This window comes from Micropterus salmoides, unplaced genomic scaffold (assembly GCF_014851395.1).
Source record: "Micropterus salmoides isolate LMB-PRFRI ecotype aquatic unplaced genomic scaffold, ASM1485139v1 Ms_hic_scaffold_16, whole genome shotgun sequence".
Classification (NCBI taxonomy): domain Eukaryota; kingdom Metazoa; phylum Chordata; class Actinopteri; order Centrarchiformes; family Centrarchidae; genus Micropterus; species Micropterus salmoides.
The window spans coordinates 33,218,097-33,234,790 of NW_024040707.1; the positions used below are offsets into that span (position 1 = coordinate 33,218,097).

The 16,694-nt window shown below is 42.8% G+C and overlaps 1 protein-coding gene across 1 annotated transcript; it reads left to right on the plus strand.

Annotated features, from left to right (window-relative positions):
* Positions 1 to 3,876: 3,876 nt before the first annotated feature.
* On the plus strand, positions 3,877 to 15,818 carry LOC119904958 (TBC1 domain family member 25-like). The gene is made up of 7 exons (XM_038721584.1): positions 3,877 to 4,072; positions 5,493 to 5,602; positions 5,690 to 5,844; positions 7,308 to 7,435; positions 7,527 to 7,715; positions 7,834 to 8,109; positions 10,705 to 15,818. The coding sequence occupies exons 1-7, from the start codon at positions 4,028 to 4,030 to the stop codon at positions 12,379 to 12,381; spliced, it is 2,580 nt and encodes an 859-aa protein (XP_038577512.1). The 5' UTR covers positions 3,877 to 4,027; the 3' UTR covers positions 12,382 to 15,818.
* Positions 15,819 to 16,694: the final 876 nt, after the last annotated feature.

Sequence of the window (16,694 nt, forward strand, 5' to 3'; positions counted from 1 at the left end):
CAACACATCATCGCAGCATTATCGTTCGGACACCACAGTCCCTCATCCAAAGGACTTCTTCAGTTCTGACTGACTGGCAGGGTCACTCGTTTGAGGACCACCAGGTGCACATTTTAGACAGAGAAGATGGATGGTTTGAAAGAGGTGTCAAGGAAGCATCTACACCAGGGTTGAGAAGCCGTCACTGAACAGGGGAGGGGGTCTACGCCACCACTTATCCCCCACTTACAATGCTGTCCTTTCATCACTTCCCAGGAAACTCAACAAACTTAACCTATTGACCTCAGGTGAAGATACCAACGATGGTCGTTGCCCTCTGGGAACCACGCCCCAACAACCAAAAACAGCGACACACGTCCGCTCTTGTTTCCTGTTCTCTTCAACTGCACTTCGGCACGCGCCCCGTCTCCCGGCAACGCCCTAAGAAGTTCGACCCGGCACAGCGAAGGCTCTTGTTGTCTCTGTTCGTTTCAAACCACACACGCGAAGCACCGCGACCTCAGCTTTCCCTCGTTTTCGTTTTAATTTTCTTTTGTTTGTTAAAAGTTATCAGACCATTAAGTTACACTAGTTTAATTTGAGAACGACCAAGTTTACAAGGTCAGACCTTGTCACGTGGGCCCGCCAGCAGTAACAAAGGACGACCCAAACCTCTGACCCGAGCCGGGGTTGTAAAGGCCCCCACTGCGAGTTTCTTCAATAAGCCGACAAAAGACGGACCTCCGGAGCAATTCCCTGGCAGAGAAAGCCACTGGCCGAAGACTTTAAGCTGTCCTAACCGAGAACGCACGGAACTCTGCCAGCGTGAGGCTGCCGACCAGCAACCCGGCTGGGGGAAACGACAAGCAGTAAAACCAAACCAAGGCATTCTGTGATCAGTGATGTCCAATAGTTAGTTAATAGATTATCTTTAACTCTTAAAACTCATAGCTTGCGTTCATTAGCTGCCTGTGTGAGTCAAATTCTCCCCACAATAGAACTCCACATTCTCATTGTTTAGCCATTGTTTATTTCTTTGATGTGTATGTAACTGCATTTATAGTCATCTTAGTTAGTTAATAAATTTCACCATAATCACAGGAAGTGTGTGTGTGTGTGTGTGTGTGTGTGTGTGTGTGTATTGCTTAACTCCAAGTCCCTGCCACGAGAATTTACCACTTCGATATGAGACTGACTGGATAATTGAGCGATTATTAACTAACTAATCACTAGTGAATAATTGTAGAATTATTAAAACACTACCCAGGGGTCCGGAGACTCTGGGTGAATTAAATCTCCGGTGGTGCCCGCGAAACGAGAGCTTTATGAATTAATATTCTCTGAATATTAATTCATAATTTTGTATTAATTCTCATAAATTTATTAGATCAAAAGTCATGCTACACCAAATTGGGTTAAATAAGGTTTTCCTATTAATTGTGATTGTTCTGTTGTTCCATAAGGTGGAGCCATGTGGAGTAAAATTGTAGGAAAATATCACCCTCCAGTAGAGTAGAACTTGTTTATGGAATTCTGACACCTTCATAGGTAGTTGATTAATTTCAAAGTCATATTTTAGCAAACATTCTAACCCTCCCATTTTCTTAAATATGTTTCTGGGTATATGAAACCAAATTGAGTCAGTCAGTGACATAAAGGCTTTGATCCAATTTATTCACTCCTTAAACACTCCTACCATGGATTCAAAGTCTAGTGTTTTCACACCTCCTTTGTTATTTTCTCTGACCAGTTGTGATTTTTTTATATAGTGTGTTTTGTTTCGCCAGATAAAATTATATATTACAGAATTCGCCTTTTTGATGTTTTGGGGAGAGATACATATATAGAGCTTGGCATGGATAAACCAATTTTGACATACCCTCAGATTTGGACAGCAGATTTCGACCAAAAATTGAGTTGCCTTGCTCCCGCGAGGTTTTAATGTCATGGTGACGTTTTGCAGCGCCGGTGAAAGTCGGACACAATTTCCAACCAGTGTCCCTGTATCTTGAAGACAAAGTGTGCCGGAAAATAGACCAGATGCTGTTTAATTTTTTGTGGAAAAACCGTATTCATTATATTAAGAGGAGTATTATTATGAATGAGTATGGTGGGCTAAATGTTCTGGACTTTTCCATGTTAAATAAGACCTTTAAGATTAACTGGATTAAACAATTTGTAAAGAATCCGGACTCGATGTGGAACTTGATTCCCAATCAGGTATTCTCTATGTTTGGTGGCCTTAACTTTATGCTGGTTTGTAATCATGATATTGACAAAGTACCTGTTAAGTTATCTGCTTTTCAGCGGCATTTTAACATTTTACCAGTAAGTCAGCTTCTAAATGAGCAGGGTTTTCTTCTTACTTATCAGGAATTTTTACATCTATATGGGATCCCTGGAACACCCAGAGACTTTGCTCTGGTTCTGGATGCCATTCCTTCAGGTATACTTGTATTGTTCAGCAATGTTCATAGACCTGACCTTCAGGTTGTATCTGTATTTGATCCTGGTGACTATCCAGTAGGAAAAGTCTGCTTCTCTTCCCGTCCATGTAACAACAGAGCTATTCGTGCCTTGTCCAACAAGATATAGTCTCTATTCCATATGTCATGCATTATTGGAATCAGTTTGTCAATGATCTGTGCTGGAGAAACATTTGGATGTTGCCTCATAAATATTTACTTCTTTACAAGGCTAAGGAAGTATCCTTTAAGATTATTCATGGTGTACCCCACTAAGTATTACATAAAGAGGTTTAAAAAGGACATTGATCCTAAATGTACTTTTTGTGAGACTCATATAGAAACTATATTACCTCTGTTCTGGCACTGTACTTTTGTAAAAAAAATTTGGAAGGATGGATGTACATTTATTAATGATTATATATATCCAGGTTTCAGCTTGTTCTGGCAGAATGTTGTTTTCAGTAATGAAAAGCAGCACTGCAACCATTATTTTATAATAATTTAGTTTTGTTTCTGGCAAAATTTCATACATAAATGCAAAATTACAGACAAAAAACCCTATTTATAGTCTTTAAGAAGGAAACTGAACTTTATTTTAGAACAATTGGTTTCTCTTCCAACATATCCTTTTTTTTCAGCAGCGCTGCATGAAGTCAAACGCACCTGCTGTTGTTTCTGCAGCTAGAGAGTTTAAAGACAGTCCTCCTGACATGGATCAGGTTTGCAGACAGCCCTCCTGACGTGGATCAGGTTTACATGGGTACAGCTCGCCCAATTTGTTTAGTGGAAAGTAACTAAGTAGCCTACTGTACTTGGTACTCCTACTTCACCACATGTCAGATCGAAATGTTTTTTTACTTTTAGTCAGATAGACATTTTATATGAAGGTTTCAGATGGCTAGATTAAAGTACATACAACCTGTAAATTACACTTAAATGCAGTGGTCTACGTGATACGCAGGGACACGCCGTAGCCTATACCCACCGGGACAGGTCAAGGATTTCTGGATACACTTACCATGGTTTTGGAATGTAAGTGTGCTTGAGAAGATGTGAACCTTTTTTTTGTGTCCTCACTGTTAACTTCATAATATTCTGTAATGAATGAGTTGTTAATGCTGCCAGCTGCGGCTGTCCTCCCTGGGAAAACTTTAGCAACACAACCCGTGCGGAGAGGGAGTGCCGCTGCAGACGCTCGGTGATCCTTCACTCTGGCTGGATGAAGTCTGACGCTCTTGATGTTTCGCATGGATCCCCGATGATAGAGAAACATAGAAGTTAATGGCAATAAAGCATGCTGTCACAATTTTAGACTCCGTTGTAGTATTTGTACCACAGACTGATTTGTACATGAACGGAGTACCCGCTCCACCTGTTGGCGCCGCAGGGTGCAGGTGTGTCCGCTGGGTGGCGGTAGCGCCGCCGTAACGCCACATATTCCATACAGCCACCGCAGAAGAAGAACACAGACCGAGAGGAGCTCGGCAACTGCTACCCGATCATGTTATCGATCAGCATGTCAGCGTAGCAGGAAAACAAAGCCCAGAGCAGCCGACCCGTCCGGACACGGAGTCTCTAAGATGGCGGGCGAGGAAGAGAGGGCGGTGGTTCGAGTCCGGGTCAAGGTAGGACGGGGGGCAGGTAGCGGAGACTCGGTCTGCTAGCGGACTAGCATCCCGCTGTTTATTGTACTGTTAGAGACAGACACACACACACACACACACACACACACACTGCGCTACACGTCGACACGATGAACTGGACAGGTAGTCAGAGCGCGAGGCTTCGTCTGCTGATCAATAACTCCTCTATAACAGCTGCCCATAACTGACATTAACTGGACATTAATCTATCAGAAGCTGTTATCAATACCCGGCGAAGCCTCGCAGGACTGAGTTGACGTCACCTGCCTGCTCAGTACATTTCGTGCGTGTGCGCGCGTGGCAGCACTGCGTGACGTCATATGTTACCTGACGTAGAAGAGGTGTTTTGGGGCTTCGAGGAAACTCGCAGCTTATTTTTTTACTTTACTGCATGTTGGAAATGGTGAAACTGGGATAAACTATTTTTTACACAATGTTTCTAATGTATGGACTGCATAATGTGTACTGTGTACTGCAGCGGTCAGTGCGCTAATATTTTCAGAAACATGTTTCTGTCGTCCAAATGAAGTCTCCTGTAATGGAAACACGTGGAATTTCTCTCAGCTCAGTTATTTTAATATAATATATATCCTCATATCTGATCTTTAATAGCATGATAATTATTTCAGCCGCACCAGGCCGCCCTGCTGTGAGCATGTTTTGACCGGGTGTTGATGGACAGTGTTGTCCCACAGTGGAAGTGGAGAAACTACTCACTCAGGGAAAAACACAGTACTAGTACATCTATGCATTACTTTTCCAATGTTAGCATTTGAGTACACGCCTTCTGTACTGCACATTTTGTACAGTGCAGTATAATAGCCATTAAAACAGTTTATTAAATACAACAGCACATGTGTATCATAAAGTAGGGCTGGTGATATGGAAAAAAATTTAATCACCATAAAAAACTTCATATCAATATTGATCATTATCAGGATAAATGTCAAATCATTTCTTTCGGGTTTAAAGGCTGATTTTTGCTCTTGAGTGAAAGTTAATTGTGGTTTAAACTTTTCTCTCTGGTCAGAACAAACACTTGATGCCAAACAGTGGATCACATCACAAATCTGAGGCAGAACATTCAGAACTTTTCATTTCAACAAATGTGCAGTAAAATTAAGTAAAATCTGTTTTCAGTCCCTTTTCCTCAACAAAATAAAAATCTTAATAGAAACATTAAGTGCTGATTCATTCATGATTCAAGTGAATTAAATCAAACATTTATTGAACACTTGTTATATTGTTACCAGCCCTATTATAAAAAATGCCGTAAAACTGTCATTATATTATTATTGTACTGTAGTGTGCAGCAGAGACTCTGTTGTTGTTTGTCCCTCAGCATCCAGTTTCGTTTGTTTGTCAGTGATGATATTTCAGAGATTGTTGTGATGCCTTTCAGAAATGTGACGGCGTGCTTCCTGCAGAGTTTCGCTCCTTCGCAGTTGATCCTCAGATAACATCTCTGGAGGTCCTACAGCACATACTGATCAGAGCCTTCGATCTGAACGGGTAAGAGCTGATCAGAACGCCTGCATAGACGTGAAGGCGTACAGAGTCTGTCCAAACTGCAGTCTGTGGTTTCGTCTCTCACTCTAGGAGGCGAAATTTTGGGATCAGCTACCTGTCTCGAGATCGGGGTGGCGCTGAAATGTACATGTCTTTGGTGTCTGACTGGGAACTGGATGCTGCATTTGTCAGTGCAGCCAAACCGTATCTGCAGCTGAAGATGGACATAAAACCTTCAGAGGACAGTAAGAACACATCCAGAAAGCAACAACACATGAAAGCTTAAGGGGGAAAACATGGTCTGAATAGATGACAGAGAACATAAAGCTGGGACAGGTACCCATTGGAAGGATTTTTATATATGGGTGAAATCAGGCCTTCCTGTCACATTTAAAGAACATGCTTTAGTAGGACGTTTGGTAAGTGGTAACAGGAATCAGACTGCATGTCAGACCACTTTCCATCATAGTGTGCAATGCCAGTCAGACAGAGCAGGGGTCAGTAGGTAGTCTTCTACACTGGACTGAAACTCCAACTGCTGAGAGCTGATAGTGTTGTTCAAAGTGACACCAAGAGAGGAGGAAAGCAGTTAGGGATTCACGATTAGGCCAAAATGATAATCGCTATTATTCTATATTGAGATCATGATTAGTCATTGATTTTAGAGACATCATATTTTTATTGCACCTTCAAATTTAAATAAGACCACTGTATTGACATCCATGTTGTCTTTGCATCAAAATAAAACTGGTCCTTTAAAGTGCATCATCTCCTACAAGCAAATTATAAACAAAAGGTTTTACCTGGAGTCCACTGAGTCCGGCTGCTGCTGCTGCGCCGCGGTTTTGTTCCATCTCCTGCCCGGCTTTAACTTTCACTGCAAGCGTCCCAGACGTGTTTCAGGAGCATGTTGTTGGCTTGTTGTTAATTTGTCCTTTTTGTGCTTCTACTATGATTATGTAGGCTATGTAGTTAAATGATTTCTCTTTTTGTCTGTTTGACTGTTTATTGTTGCTTTTTGATCGGGTCTGCACAAGGTGTTTTATTTTGAAAATTGACCATATTCTCATTGCCATTCTGCGTCTGACTTCCCGCCCGGGTTCAATCTGCTCTGTGCAGCTTGATGGGGCTTCTGTCAAAAATAAACTAGCTGCGTATTCTCTGCGGAGTGAAGATCTGTGACTGGTGGACTCTGCAGCATTGACTAGAATGGCCAGGATCAGCTGCAGCAGCCGCGACGCAGCCATTACACGACACAGGCAAACGCAGTAGACTCAGTAGACAGGTTACTCTTCTACTCTGGACAGTCTGGAGGGTACGTGCTCGCCTCCTTGTGGCTGTAAGTTTTGGAAGCGCTTGATTTGATATGCAGCAGGGTTTTCTATGAGCGGAGCACGCAGTCCATCGTGTTCATTTAATTGTGGGAAGCCAGAATCGTTATCAAGATCAATATTCGATTAATTGTGCAGCCCCAGAAGTAGTGGCTTGTCAGTGAGAGATGAACATAGTGACATAAAGGAAGAAAAGGAACCGCTAAGGGGTTCTGAACAGCACAGAGAGACATTTAGATTGTTGACTTAATGTCAGTAGAGAACATGTGTGAACCCTCTGCAGGTTTACATCTCTAGCAGGTTTAGAGAGGCAGGTTAAATAAAATAGACAGAGACCTAAAATGTTGTTGAGTCTACTACTGTTTGTTCCACTGCAGGTCCCGTTATGGAGGACTGGGATATCATAAGCCCCAAAGACGTGATTGGCTCTGAGCAGCTTCTCGCAGACAGGACCAGGTCTTTGGCTTCTGCAGCTCTTCCCTTCACCCAGTCTCTGCTGTCCCAGGTTCCTGCAGCTTCTTTAACCTTCCTCATGCAGCCATATCTTCTCTGAGATTCAGGCTCTTGGCTCATATTCTTGTTTCACTTGTGTTCAGGTGGGCCGGACCCTGTCCAAAGTCCAGCAGGCCTTCAGTTGGTCGTACGGGGAGGAGATCAAGCCTTTCAAGCCCCCTCTGAGTGACGCCGAGTTTCACAGTTACCTCAACGGACAGGGTCAGCTGACACGACCCGAGGAACTCAGACTGCGGATCTACCATGGTGGTGTGGAGCCTTCACTGCGCAAGGTGTCGCACCTGTGTTTTATTAGCATGACATACAAACCCCGTGTTCTGCCAAACAGTGTTTGTTCAGTATTTCTGATTCTGGTTCTTCCTGAGTGTGAGGAACTTCTGCTGTTGTTAGGTCGTGTGGCGGTACCTCCTGAACGTCTACCCCGATGGACTGAGTGGACAGGAAAGGATGGACTACATGAAGAGGAAGACGAGGGAGTATGATCAGCTGAAGAGCGAGTGGACGGCCAGGGTCAGCCACGAGGACCTCGAATTTATCCGTGGAAATGTTCTTAAAGACGTCCTGAGGACGGACCGGGCTCATCCGTACTACGCAGGCTCAGAAGACAGTCCACATCTGACCGCCCTCACAGACCTGCTTACCACCTTCGCCATCACACATCCACAGGTGTGTACACAAATTTAAGGCCTTCAGAAGTCTTAAATTCGCTGAAGTTCGTTTTCTACGTCTTAAATAATTTTAAACAGGTCTTAATTTTCCAACATCCATGTAACACTACCTCTAATATTCATTGAAACACTCCCACAGCGCTTTAGAATGTTTTTTCCTCCCGTGGTGTTGTAGTTTTTCTTTCGCTAGTCCACATATAATTCACAAATACCAACATGCAGTCGTGTTATTGCGGCATGTTTCTTTCAGATTGTACCACAGATATAAAACGGATTTATTCTTCAGCTGTGGGGAAGTGCAACCTTAGCGACTCTTGCCCGAAAGAAACTTGGTTCAAACCAATTGCTAGCAACGTATTTGAAGCCTACTGTCACTGCTTAATGAATGAGCGCTGCTACTAAAATTTCACACGATCATTAATGATTTTCAGCGTGGCATCATGGCCGTCTCCCTCCCCTCATTCTTCAAAGGACAAGCTAATGGGAGAGAGAGAGAGAGAGCGGAAGAAAGTTAGCGGAGAATAGATCAGCATTAAATTATCAGGTTACAGCTCTGTCCTGTACGGTACATCTTGATAGCTTAAAGGACGGTGTTGACTGCAGAGGAGCTGAGGTTATAACGTTAAATCAAATTAGGGACGCAAACTAGTCCTTTTAAGCTAATGAGGAGATTATTCTTTTGGATTTTCATGTACATATGAAATGCTTGTAATTATACAGAAGGGAGGTGGTTCTCATGTTGCCTATTATTTATGTTAATTTCTACAAATGTATAAATCAGTAAACACAAAAGGCAAACATGAATAATCCTCTCTGTAATGATCCTGAGGTCATATTAACAGGGTTTTCCTGCCATTATAAGGTGGTGAGGCTCAAAAGTGCTCGGTGCTGCTTCATGAATGTAAAATCATTGTGGAGAAAACTAACCACATGACTTTTCCTAGATCTAATGTTATAATTCAAACCCAGTAGACTTATTTAGCAAGTTTAGCTTTTGGGTGTAGTTTATTCAAAATCTGCCCTAGATTTTCCTATTTAATATTCACAGATGTGGTAATAACAGTGTTCCAAAATTATGTGGAATTGCATATTTCTTTATTGGAAAACATAAAAAGATTCTTGGGGGACAACCACCAAACACCCAACACAAAAATACCATCTTAATTTTTTCATCATACCGTGAATTTTTGTAGACATCAATCAACCCTGCTTTGAATACATTTATTTACTCTGCAAGTAATTTTGTGACTTCTTTTTTTGATGTCGTGATGTCATGTCATAGGTCTTACATTTCATTCATAGTGGTCTTAAAAAGGTCTTAAATTTGACTAGATGAAACCTGCAGAAACCCTGGTACATGTGTTCAGTCTGAATCTGCTCAACAAAGCATCCTTTAGAAGACGTGGGTTAGCCGTGAACCGGTGCAGGCAGGTGTTCTGAAAACCAACACTGTCAGCAGTGACATGGAGCTCATTTAGGTTCCTCACAACAGTTTGTGCTCGATGGAAACAACTGGCATCATATTCCTCCTCTGAGTCTTCACTCGGTCAAACTGAACACACAGACACGTATTTTTAGATTCAGCGCAACCTTCTGAGGATATCCAACCTCCATAAATCCACTTAAAAATAAGAGTATCCGCATCAAACTAAGTGATAGCTGTCTGTACGTCCATGAGTACACGGCTAACAGGAGCTGCTAACATCTAACACAGCTGCTGTTAACAGGGACAGTTTGACTTCCTGTGAACAAATATTGGCTAAAATAATGGGGTTCAGGCTGCAGCTAAAGCTTCGTGCACTGAATCTATAGAAACATTATACATTCTAAGCGTTAACTTTAGAAGAAAATGAAGTTAAAAATAATCAAAACCCAAAGACTGATAGGGTTTCCTGGAATCACCACAGTTTTTCATGGAACCCTTATTGATGTAGACAAATGTGAAACTGACGTAGCTGAAGCTATGAGAAGTGGGTTAAATAATAGGTTTGTACATTGTTATGTACAAATAAAAAAGACAGAAGAGAGGAGTCGCACCTGTTATTGTGTTCCACGTGGTTTCCACACATTTGATTTGTTGCCATACAGTTAATTATAATAAGTTTAATTTCAATTCAATTTCAATTATATAGCTCCCAATCATGATTCTCTCCACTGACGTCTCGGAGCAGAGAACCTGAGATCACCACAACAAGAAGTAAAGTTCCATCGAGCCAAACTGTTATAGAAATAAGGACACAGTGTGAGGAAAGATGACTCACTCTACATGATGATCAAATTACCAAAACAGACTTTGGGTAATTCATAGATTACAGATTAGTTTTTATTTGTATTAATAACAAACATACTTTTCATGGTGCTGAAACCTAACAGGTCAGCGTCACTGCAGTAGAGTTGGTTTGTGAAATTGATAAATCAGATTCTATGTGCGTGATAAACATCTTGAACTGAAAGATTTCTCTTGTTTAGTTCTTTATGTCTTTAAATTTCCCTGAAGTCTGCAAGCTAAAAGCATGTGTATATCTACATGAATTCAGTTTTTCTTTGCTCACCGGAGACTTCTGTAACTCTGTGTGGATGTGTTGTTTTTCAGATATCATACTGTCAAGGCATGAGTGATATTGCCTCCCCTATACTTGCGGTAATGGACAATGAGGCACATGCCTTCATTTGCTTTTGTGGCATCATGAAACGCCTGGAGGGGAACTTCCGGCCAGATGGGCAGCTCATGTCCGTTAAGTTCCAGCATCTGAAGCTGCTTCTGCAGTACTCGGATCCTGAGTTCTACTCTTACCTGGTGTCCCGAGGGGCCGACGACCTCTTCTTCTGTTACCGCTGGCTGCTTCTGGAGCTCAAGCGGGAGTTTGCGTTTGACGATGCTTTGAGAATGTTGGAGGTCACTTGGAGCTCACTGCCTCCGGATCCTCCTGAAACTGAAGTGGAGCTTCTGGGTCCATCACTGGAAACCAACGAAACAATGTCCTGCAGAGACGAGGAAAAGGACAAGCCGGTGGAGAATTGCCTCGGAGATGATAAGGAACAGAAAGAGAAGCAGCGTAGGCGACATATGCTGAGGCCTTCGAGAGAGGAAGCAGATGTGTGCAGGAATGCTGTCGTAGAAGAAAAAGACCTCGCCGCCGGAAAGGGAAGCGAGGTCAGTGAATGTGATACTCCTCAAGTGACCACGGAAAAGGCCCCTCCGTTTGAGAGGCAAATGAGTTTTGGAGAGTTTAAATACTATACTGCCCGGAGTGAAGACAGCTTTGATATGGAGGATGCTGAGCAGCCACAGCGTTTGGTGGCTTCAAAATCAGTAACAAGCATCCCAACACGCCAGTCCACAGTTGACAGTGAGGAGGACCCAGGAGAGGGAACGCCTCTCATAAAAAATTGTGACAATGGTTTCTCTCCAATGTCATCTCCTCCTCTTTTTCCCAGTGGCCTACCAATGTGGAAAACTGGCCCTTCTCTCTCTCCCACATCTTCAGTTTCACCCTCTAGCTGGCCAGGTGCTTCTCCAGACTCTCCTCCAAAACCCACATCCCCGTCCAGAACCAGCGGAGGAGAGGTCTTTCCAATGACTGTCCCAAAAGTATTGACCTCCTCTGCCCACGTGCTCAGCAGTACAGGGATTAACTCGCCCACGACCCCCACTTTAAAAACATCTGTCGCATCTCCCTCCCACACTCGGTCCCTACTCTCTTCACCCATTTTGTCTTTTGGGAGAGGCCCCTCGCTGTCTGGAAGCAGGTCGTCCTTCAACAATCTCCCCTCACCAGGCAACAAATCCCCTAGCACCACAGCTAACACGCCCAGTTCTTCTAAAGCTGAGACTGCCAGCATCAAACCGTGTTCGCTGCCGCCTCCTCAAGAGTTCGGCAAAGGCAACCCCTTCATGCTGTTCCTGTGCCTGTCCATCCTGCTGGAGCACCGGGACCACATCATCAAGAACAGCTTGGATTATAATGAGCTGGCCATGCACTTTGATCGCCTTGTGCGGCGCCACAACCTGAGCAGGGTGCTGCAGCGAGCCAAGGCCTTATTCGCAGACTACTTGCAGAGTGAAGTCTGGGACTCGGAAGAAGGGGACGAGGTTAGCTTGGACTCTCCAACAACAGCTACTCAACACTCCCCTTCTTCAACCATCTCTGCCCGGCCCATTTACAGCCCTTTGGCCTCGCCTCAGTCATCATCTCCAAACTCAACATACAACCTCGCAACCACCATTCCATCCCCAACAGCTCAAGTCTCCCTTTCTCCCACCTCCTGACTCCATCATGCATCATTGGCCTCCCATCGTCAGTGAACTCCTCAGTAGACTGTTTGTGGATCGTTGGAGGTGTAGAACTTTTTTGGTCAGCCTTCCACGTTGAATTGGGCAGTTAATAGTCTCCTCATTCTGTGTATGCTTGAATACATATATTCCTTATGTCTGTAGTCATCGTAGTATTTAACTTTGTCATCAACCTTTCAAGTTAAGCTCTTTCTGTTGGCTGTCCTTGAAGAGAAGGTGAAAGTGCTTCATTTCCCGTTGTGTCCTCTGAGGTTGTTGATGCATGAAATGTTAAACCCTGTGGTTCAGGCGTTTCACAGTCAGACAGATCAGCTGTCTTAGTTTTGCCAGAACCAACAAAAGTTTAGCCACTTGGTGCATTTAGCCTGTGTTGCCCTCTTTATGAACTTTGTTTACAAGCTCATGTTATGTCCAACAAGCCACAAAAGTGTCTTAAGTAAAGCACTCAAGGTTCATAAAGGATCTCTCAAAGAAACAAGACTTGTTAATTAAGACAAAGTCATCAGTTTGTCACAAAATAACCTGATGATAACATTTGGAAACGAGACACAGCCAGCATACATACTTTCCTTCCTAACCTTCCTGACCTAGCCTGTCACCATTAACCTTAAGGGGTAAATCAACAATACATATACATAGTGGAAAGAAATGCTGCTGAGAGTGTGTTCAGACATGAATTTAAGCTGCATAGAAATAAGATGGAAGAGTGCTTAAAGATGGATTCCTGTTCATCCTTTATGAATCAACTAGAGGAAGACGTGCACTGAAATAACAGAAAGAACTGGAGTTCCTGGTGAGCTCTGAAATCAGTCCCACAAACACACCGTCGCTGTGTTTTACCTACAGCTAAAGTGCGCTTTGCCTTCTGTCTGAACAGACTTTAACGCTTGATTACACCAGCATTTATAACAACAAGGTTTTTAGCTGAAAATCAGATCATCTCAGATGAATCGCAGCGATCAGAGGATTAGCAGAGCTTTAGTGTAGAGTTGATCCTTGGTGAACTCACAAATTGGCACCAATTCAGCCTGTCTTGACAGCACCGCCCTTTGAGGGAACAAGGAACCGGAGAGCCAAACGAGAGGAAGCTGTGTCTCGCCATCCCATTTAGTATAACCTGCTCCATCAGAGCGATGCAGTGCGGTCCGCAGTCAGTCGCTGCCTTCGATTAAGTGCGTTAGCTTATTCCGCTGTGTTCTAGTTTGATGGGGCGCCAAAGCTTGAAACCTGTCCTGACCTGTTTTGGCACTAATGTTTTACAATCTGCTTCGCTTTCTGTCTGAAGACACCTTGAGAAAATGACCCTGATGATGTCAGAGTGATGTCATCAGGGCTATCTCAGCTGCAGACTGCAAATCATATAGCAGAAAGCCCTCGTCACAACATGGGGGGTGCGGTGTTTGAAAGACTTGGGCATTCACCAAGCAGGGAAGGTCTAATGAAGATACCCTATTGAATTACATTATGGGGAATGGAGGATCCAATGTTTTTGGAGCTTCACCCAGTTAATAACTTGACCATTGCTGCTTTAATCTGAACCCACAGTTCGTCATTAAATCAGTGGAGCAGATCTTTAATCCCACACATTGAAGCTATGTGGCCTAATTTTTCCTTTTTCTCTTCCAAAGTGCTGCTGCATGTGGACTTGTTGGCATGGTAGGATACCCTGAGGTGGATCTAAACAGAACCAAGGTGCAGTACATTATAGGTTCCCTTCAGACCACTGAAGATGTATACTGTAGCCTAAATGAAGGAAAGTGTCTTTTTATTTATTCTCCCATCTCGTTGCCATGAGCTTGATGTTCTTGCCTTTTCTGCTTTCAGTAAAACTGTTTAAAGTTTAAAGTTGCTTAAATGGCCTGCTTCTGTAAACGTGTTGTAAAGGGAAAGAGGCTCAGCCAATCACAAGCGAGGACTGCTGATACCTGAGGAAGTGATGTTTTCTGTTCTTCACGAAATCGCGTCTCAGATGGGACAGTTGGTGCAGAGCAATGGGACAAAGCAGCTGATCATCTTGATCGACACCTTGTCATCTGGCGTCACTCTAAAGGACACGTGGATGCTGTTGATCTGCACTCTGGTGATACCCTGCATGTGTTGGACTTCAACCACAGCGTACTGCAATTATTTAATGCCGTGGTGGGTCGTTGTTGCTGTTTCCCAAAGACTGTATTCTGATTTCAAAGAAATCATCAACATATTTGTCTAAATGAGTCTAATCTGACGCAGGTATCACACTTAGGCAGTCTTTTGCTTTGTGTGGTTGCTGCTGAGAGTCCTGGCTGTATGATCAATATCTTTCCTGCTGATCCTTAGAAAGGCATTAGAAAGTGAATGTTCCAAATGAAGCAGACAGGTCATAAAAATGTATTTAAATGTAATGTGATGTAAGGCAGACGTCATGAAGATTTAATTTAACGACCAGTGGTCATCGGCCATCCAAAGGTTTGATCCTGTGTTGATCCAGATATGGATCAGATGCATCTGAAGTCAGCAGCACTGTGCTCACATGGAACCATGAGGTTAGTTTGTTTTCAGGACTTGAAAATGTTCATCTGGTAGTGATGAGGATGAAATGAATGTAGATGAAGCTCATGGCTGCAGAGAGAGCGGAAGGTCTGTCATTAAGAAATCCTGAGAGATTCACCTCCTGTCCCCCATGACCCCACCTCCTCCAGCCCGTTGTTGGAATTTCGGACCTTGGACTTGTGTGGGAACATTTGGGGAAGTTGATCTCACTGTTTGTTTGTTTCTCATTATTGTGTACCTTTAAGACGTTCTTGGTTTGGAGTGGCCTGTGTGCTGTACATCCTCAGTAGTCTGTAAAGTAGAGCTACAACGATTAATTTTGATTATCGATTATTCGGTGTGAGTCTGATTCCAGCTTCTTAAATTTCCTGGTTTCTTTACTCCTGTGACAGTAAAGTAAACATCTTTGAGGATGTCTTCTCTGGCTTTGGGAAACACTGATTGACATTTTCTGCCACCTTTATAGACTAAACAACTAATCAATTAATTGAGAAAACAGTCGACAATAAAAATGATGGTTACTTGCAGCCCTACTGCAAGCAGAACAGGAAGAGTGTGATGGCTCCACCTCTTTGACGGGTGCTTCGGGTTTAAGCAGAAACTCCAGTGATTCTCGTGTCTTTAGACCCTTGTTATGCTTATGAATCTTACATTTGGCTTTGCCTCCTTTTCTATATCAGTATTTAAGAGCATATTGAAGACGAACTGAAGTGACTGGACTGGCCGTGAGCTAGCAATATGTGCATTTGTAAAAAACCAAACAAAAAAAAATATTTGTTTATCTTGTTAAATTATATATGTGCACAAAAGTTAAACTTTTTAATCATACAACACAGAACAATGTTACTGATTGTATATTGGACACAAATAAATAATCAATGCAACTGAGTGAGTGAAGGATGGTTTGTTGAATTGACTACAAGGTGAATGATGCTGATAATCCTCCTTATTCACACGGGGTGAACATACCGTACCATACCATGCAAGTAACTTTGATTGGTAGCAATATTCGTTATGTTGGCCTGACACTGGACTTACTGTGACACCATAGAAGAAGAAACAACATGAATCTATCAGCAGTGAAACACTCGGGTGTGGCCCAGAGCTAATGGAGGCTAATGTTAGCTAACTGAAGATAGCTGTTGCTGTGTGCTGCTTCTACTCCTTCATTCTGGTTTTGACATGTCCTATAATCCCATAATTACCAGTTGTAGCCACAGTGGTCACAGTTCAGGCCCTCACATGCTTTCAAGAGGGTGTGAGTTCACTACGACCTGTGTAAACGTTTCAAGAACCTAAACACACTACAGTTTTTTAATTGCTAATAAGAATTGGTCCAAACTGAAGTCATGTTGTCAAAGCTCTTTCCTTCTCATTCATACTCTTACATGTGAGTGTGGGTTAGGGTTAGAGTACATGAGTAAGAGGTTGTGCTTATTGAGTCTGAAGTGTTACTGTGGAAACAACTGAGAAAAGCTGGACTGCAGCACTGAAATGTCAGGAATTTGTTTTTTGTTTCAACTTTTTTTTACATTTAAGTAAATTACTAAATGCAGTAATATAGGAAGGATATTAAAGCACACATCTCCCTTTCTGGTTCATTTTTACATACAGTACATTCAATAAAGTGAAAATATGTTATTCTGTTTATGAAATACAGATTCATGTGAAAATTCATTCAAACTTGAAAGATAAGGTATAGTGTTCCTGTATGTGCTTTTTAACTCTGTGTTTTCTCTGAGTGAGATCTGTTGACAGTG

Coding starts and splice junctions, on each gene's coding strand:
- LOC119904958 (XM_038721584.1), top strand. CDS start 4,028: ATGGCGGGCGAGGAAGAGAGGGCGGTGGTTCGAGTCCGGGTCAAG. Junction 5,603..5,689: donor AGAGCCTTCGATCTGAACGG/GTAAGAGCTGAT, acceptor CTCTCACTCTAG/GAGGCGAAATTTTGGGATCA. Junction 5,845..7,307: donor CATAAAACCTTCAGAGGACA/GTAAGAACACAT, acceptor GTTCCACTGCAG/GTCCCGTTATGGAGGACTGG.